We start from the raw sequence: 6,000 nt of genomic DNA on the forward strand, positions 1-6,000 counted from the left end.
GGCAAAGTTGTTCACCGTGAACCGTAGAACATTTCCTTCATACACGATTTTTCCGTTTTGTAGTACCCTGTAAATCGATCCGCTCTAATATACATATATCCTTATTGTACATGCCCTAAAAATCAACAAAAAAATTCTAAACTCCTACTAATCTATTTCTCTTCCGCAAACAACCCAAACACGCATACAGTCACAGCTTCGGTGAACAATTCTCGCAGAAGAAATGGACGCGTGAGATCGCCGGTCAACGTGAAATTCTCGCCGCCTACGGTGGCGTGAAACTCTCCGATGTGCGTGGCATGCGCGCACCCTTCCTCTCTGTAGGCGGCAACAAAATGTACAAGATGCTTTATGATTCCAACTTTACCTACGACTCATCGCTGCCGGTTTACGAGAATCGCCCGCCATCGTGGCCCTACACCTTCGACTATAAGATCTTCCACGACTGTATGATACCGCCATGCCCCACACGCAGCTACCCGGGTGTGTGGCAAGTGCCAATGGTGATGTGGCAAGATTTGAATGGTGGCCGTTGTTCGATGGGTGACGCCTGCTCGAATCCCAGCGAGTCCGAAGGTGTAACCAAAATGATCATGAAGAACTTCGAACGACACTACCAAACGAACAGGTGAGACGCGATACAACTAGAATGTAAAATTCATTTTCAATAACAAATGTGTTGCATACTTTTCAGAGCACCATTCGGTCTGTTCTACCACGCCGCTTGGTTTACTCAGCCGCACCACAAGGAAGGTTTCATCAAATTCTTGGACACCATCAATCAAATGCCCGACGTCTGGATTGTGACCAATTGGCAGATGTTGCAATGGGTCCGCGATCCCACACCGATCTCGCGCATCAATTCCTTCCAGCCATTCCAGTGTGATTACTCGGTGAGTGTACTAAAGTGTACCAAAGTGTACCAAAGACTTGAAGTGTATTTATAAAAACCGTTATATTTTGGTGTTTGTCCACCTTAGGACCGTCCGAAGCGTTGCAACAACCCGAAGGTCTGCAATCTGTGGCACAAATCCGGTGTGCGCTACATGAAAACATGCCAACCCTGCCCCGACATCTATCCATGGACCGGCAAATCGGGCATACGCTCCTCTCGTATCGACAATGAAATCGAAGATTCGACAGCGTAAATGACAAAGTGTGTGTGTGGGCTAAAGACAACCGTTAGTAGTGTATGTGTGTGTGAGGCAGGTGTATAAGTTAAGGTCAAGCAAAGCGCCATCAAGTTAACTGCGGTGAGCAATGCGTGCGCTTTGCTAATTGTAAATACCGACGAGTGCCGAAGGAAGCAAGCAGGAAGAGGAGCATACATACATACAAACCATACATACAACTGTAAATGCACAAAATATGCAATTCACTCGTTAGCACCAACAAAAACTATATTTAGCAAATAACAACAAAGAAGCACCAATGTATGATTGGCTAGATGAAATTTCGTCTGTTTTGACATAAAAAAAACTTTATTTATTTAATCCTACATTTGTCGAAATTCTAGTATTAAATTTGTATTAGTTCTAAAACAAAAAGCAAAATATTATAATTAAGTGGCCACGCATGCGCGCAATACTAGTTGTAGTTTTTTCATAGCAGCCCAAGCGATTTACCGCTACTTGCAAAGGCATAAACTGCGCTACAGTTCAAACGGAAACGCTGATGGCTTTGAGCAGTGAGTAGTTTTGTATGAAAAAATATACAAATTTTAAGTTTTTTTAACACGTAAGTATGTATGTTTAGGGCAATTTACTATATTATTATGATATGTGATAAATGTTTGACTATTCGAGTTGCCTCGGGCGTTTAAGGTTGAATAGGTACAAAAGAAAAGTAGCGAAGCGGCTTTGTCGAACAATTTTGTAGTTTTTTTAAGTTACAAGCTGCAAATATTTCGAAAAGCTTTCGTCAGCTAATTTAAGTGAAACACTTTTTTCACAGAATTAACTAAACTATTTACCAGATCCATAAAGAAAATAAAAAATTTCAAATTCATAACTTTTTGAGCATATGAAAGTAATTATTACTATTTTTGGTGATAACTGTACATAACTGATTTTGATTCATACATATAAACACAGCCAGGTCAGGCAGAATATTTTTTAATATTAAAACTATTTTTGTAAAATTTCGAGTTTAGAAAGCAGACACTTTTCAACACTGATTTACTACTTTCTGTAAAAATAATACCAGAAATTTTAATAATTTCTCATAAAATTGTTTTAATAATTTTTCATAAATAAATTTTAGTAACTTTTCATTAAAAAAAGTAATAATTTTTCAAAAAACAAGTTTAATAATTTTCATAAGTAAACTTCAATAGTTTTTCATAGAAAAACTTAAATAATTTTTCATAAACAAATTTTAATAATTTTTCAAAAATCAATTTTATTAATTTTCAAAAATTAATTTTAATAATTTTTCATAAACAAATTTTAATAATTTTTCATAAACAAATTTTAATAATTTTCATAAACAAATGTTAATAGTTTTTCATAAATAAATTTTAATAATTTTTCATAAAAAAAGATTTTAATAATTTTTCAAAAAAATTAATTTTAATAATTTTCATAAACAAATTTTAATAATTTTTCAAAATTAATTTTAATAATTTCTCAAAAATTAATTTTGATAATTTTTCATAAATAAATTTGAATAAAATATTTAATAATTTTTTCAAAATATTCATAAAAAATAATTTTGCAAAATTTTCAATACTTAATTGTTAGCAGAACTTTCAGAAATTAACTTTCGATTTTTTAGCGCACTCATCTCGCTTTTATAGCATACAATATACCACACATCATAAATAGTTAGCTATTATATAATATTTACCTACACGTATATATGTATATTGTAGCTCGTAAGCCTAGCTTAACTAAAATGCACTACATTTTTCTATTTTATAACATTTTTTCATTAAAAATATTTTTTTTATTTTAGATAAATAAAATTAGAATCAATAAAAACAAAATAATTAAATATAAGTTTATATGTTGTTGAAAAGAAATAAATTTTGCACTTGATGAGATGGCAGACAAGCTATAAAACATATAAATATATAAACGAAATACTTTTTTTACAAAGATTTTATTACAAAAAAAAGAAATAATTTTATAAAAACAATATATTTATTAATTATTTAAAAAAATTATATATTTTATTGTAAACAAATATTTTATTTTTATAGAATTATGTCATTTTATAAATTATAATTTCTATAAATAAAATATATATATTTTTTTTAAATAATTAATAAATATATACAGTTTTATAAAAATAAATAATGTTTTTTTTTATAAACAGCAAAACAATAAAATAAAAATTTTTCAAATAGTTTTGCTTACTGTATCTAATTAATATTTTTTTCCAAATCAAATGAAAAATTTTATAAAACCTCTCAAAATTTATTAACTGTCTTCTTACTTTGAAAAATCATCAACTTCATATAATAATTTAACAACAACCATTAAGTAGCACTAGTAAACAACAACAACACTACTACTTTATACTTTAATTTTTTTTATTTTTTATATAAGTATATGTATATTGTTGTTGCCACACTGCCGCTATTGTAATATAGTATTAAATAATAAAATGTAAATGCATACAAATAATTATGCATAATTTAAATTAATTAGCCGTAAATCACATAAATTTATTTATATTTTTCCCTATGTAACTAATAATGTGTAAAAATAATTCCGTTACTTTAAAGGCAAATTGTAATTTTCAAAAACAACTAAACCCAATTGACATCGAAAGTATTAAGTGTTTTAAGTTTGCATCGAAAAAGTGAGTTATTGGAGTTAAGAAATTCAACACACACGAACACATACACACACATATTAAACTAGAGAATTCAAAATATATGTATAGCATATTTTTAGTTATAACGGTTAGTCAATAAGCATTTCAAACTGTCATTTCAAAATCCATTTAACGAGTGAATCAAATATTTTGTGCTAACGACACGTTCAACGAATCGAATCAATGAATAATACAAATAAAGAAAACATTATGTTTATATAATTTGGATGTGTATACTTATTTTCTAGGGATTAGTGGTTTATACTCGCAAAAAAGAGAGTGATCATAAACTGAAATCAACTTACTGTACTGCTCCGTTGACAATCCTTGGTCTCATTCAAATCAGGCAATTCCCTGGTTAAGTTGTTGTTGTTGTTGTTGTTATAGCGGCAGAACTCTGCTGAGTTGACAGTCCTTGACCGGATAAAACTACGGGCTCATTCCGGTTACGTAGACCCGACTGTCGTGGGAACGGTTAAGTAGACTCGATGTCGCGGTAGTCTTGTGGGTTTCAGCGGCTTACAGTCACGCATACTCGTACATTGCAATTTAAGATATTATCCATCCACCACCCACCTATAAAATAATTGTTCAAAAAACTTTTGCTCAAACTCAGCCGAAAGCTGTAAAAAACGGGCCCGAACCGGCTGTCATGAGCAAGGTGCGTAGTCACAGGGGCTTGTAGGTATAGTCATCCTTAAAATGATTCTTCAAAAAGTTAAAGCTAAGCTCCACACTTTTTCACCAAAAAACTTTCTAAACTTTTTTCGAAACGGTGGCAAAATATTTCGCTTAAATCTTACTTTTATGCACGTCTTCTTCTTCTATTTTACTGGCGTAGACACGACTTAAGCGACTTAACAACACCGCGCCAGTCGTTTCTTCTTTTCGCTATTTGATGCCTATTTCAGATACCAATACAGCGAGGTCGTCTCCACCGGATCTCTTCAAGGGTCTGCTTACACCAGCGCGTACTGAATCGAATACTTCGGCGTATTCTCATACATGCGGACAACATTACTTAGCCAGCATAGCCGCTGTCCTTGAGTCGCTGAACTAGGTCAATGTCGGCGGATATCTCGTACAGCTCACCGTTGTATCGACTGCGGTATTCCCCGTTGCCATATCGCAGAGGATCATAAATCTTCCGCAAAACCTTTCTCTAGAAGACTGCTGACACCGACTTATCAGATGTTGTCGCCCTCTATGCCTCCAAACATGTAGAATTTGTTCATGTTTCGGCGAGAGAGGACTTTACTTTTCAATTTCCTACTTAGTCTAAAGTAGCTCCGGTTGACGAGAATTATTGTGAGCTAGGTCGTGAATACGACGACTGTTTGTTTCAGACAAGGGCTCGGAGAGCACCTTCCCGATCCTCTCGGAGCTTTTGGTGCTCCTCAACGTCCGCTTACATAGCCGTATCAGCTTTACGGAGATGCCAAGTTCAGATATAGCGGCATAAAGCCTGTTCCTTTTCGTGCTGTCGAGGGAGGCTTTAAAATCGACAAAGAGTTAATGTGTGTTGATCTTACTTTCACGAATCTTTTCGAAGATTTACTCGATGGTGAAAATCTGCAGGAGATTTTCCAGGTCTAAGGTCACAATGATATGGCCGAATCAGTTTGTTGACGGTGGGATTCAGTCTTTCACTCCCTACGTACGAAAGGACCTTGTGTGCGATATACACGTATACCCTAAGCTATTCGCCTAAGTATATAAGATATATTCAACTTTAGCACTTTTTTGTCGTTACATGAAACCAGACACCCAAAAAGGGAGTTGAACCATTTCAAGCACAATTTTTTTAGCCTTAAAAAATCCGAATTCACTTTAAGGTGGCTGCTACACGGGCTGACGACAAATCAGATATAGAAACTCAATTATCCGCAGGTGTTTTCCAAATCAAAGCGAAACAACAAAACCCACTAGCCACTGCTAATTGGAAGGTGACGACCCATTGCGTGCTACACTCATCGCAAACTGCACCAAGCACAACTGCAGCAATAAATACAGCAACAATAAGCACATTAGTATATTAATTATAAACATGTAGGGCTAATAAATTACGAGTTAGCCTTGTCCAGTATGACCAATATAATGCCGAATACCCATAAATGGATAAATATCACCACTCATAAGCCAAAGCAGCAGAAGTGAAAGTGTTAACGGTGTGACAAC

The 6,000-nt window shown here is 34.0% G+C and overlaps 1 protein-coding gene across 1 annotated transcript in view; it reads left to right on the forward strand.

Annotated features, from left to right (window-relative positions):
* LOC120768353 (uncharacterized threonine-rich GPI-anchored glycoprotein PJ4664.02) overlaps positions 1–2,191 on the forward strand; it is a 158,560-nt gene extending 156,369 nt beyond the window's left edge. The window contains exons 11-13 of the mRNA XM_040095008.1: positions 191–628; positions 695–893; positions 981–2,191. Coding sequence (XP_039950942.1) covers positions 191–628; positions 695–893; positions 981–1,148 — 805 coding nt within the window. The 3' untranslated portion in view covers positions 1,149–2,191. The remainder of the gene's footprint in view (positions 1–190; positions 629–694; positions 894–980) is intronic.
* The last annotated feature ends 3,809 nt before the right edge of the window (positions 2,192–6,000 follow it).

This window comes from Bactrocera tryoni, chromosome 2 (assembly GCF_016617805.1).
Source record: "Bactrocera tryoni isolate S06 chromosome 2, CSIRO_BtryS06_freeze2, whole genome shotgun sequence".
Lineage (NCBI taxonomy): Eukaryota > Metazoa > Arthropoda > Insecta > Diptera > Tephritidae > Bactrocera > Bactrocera tryoni.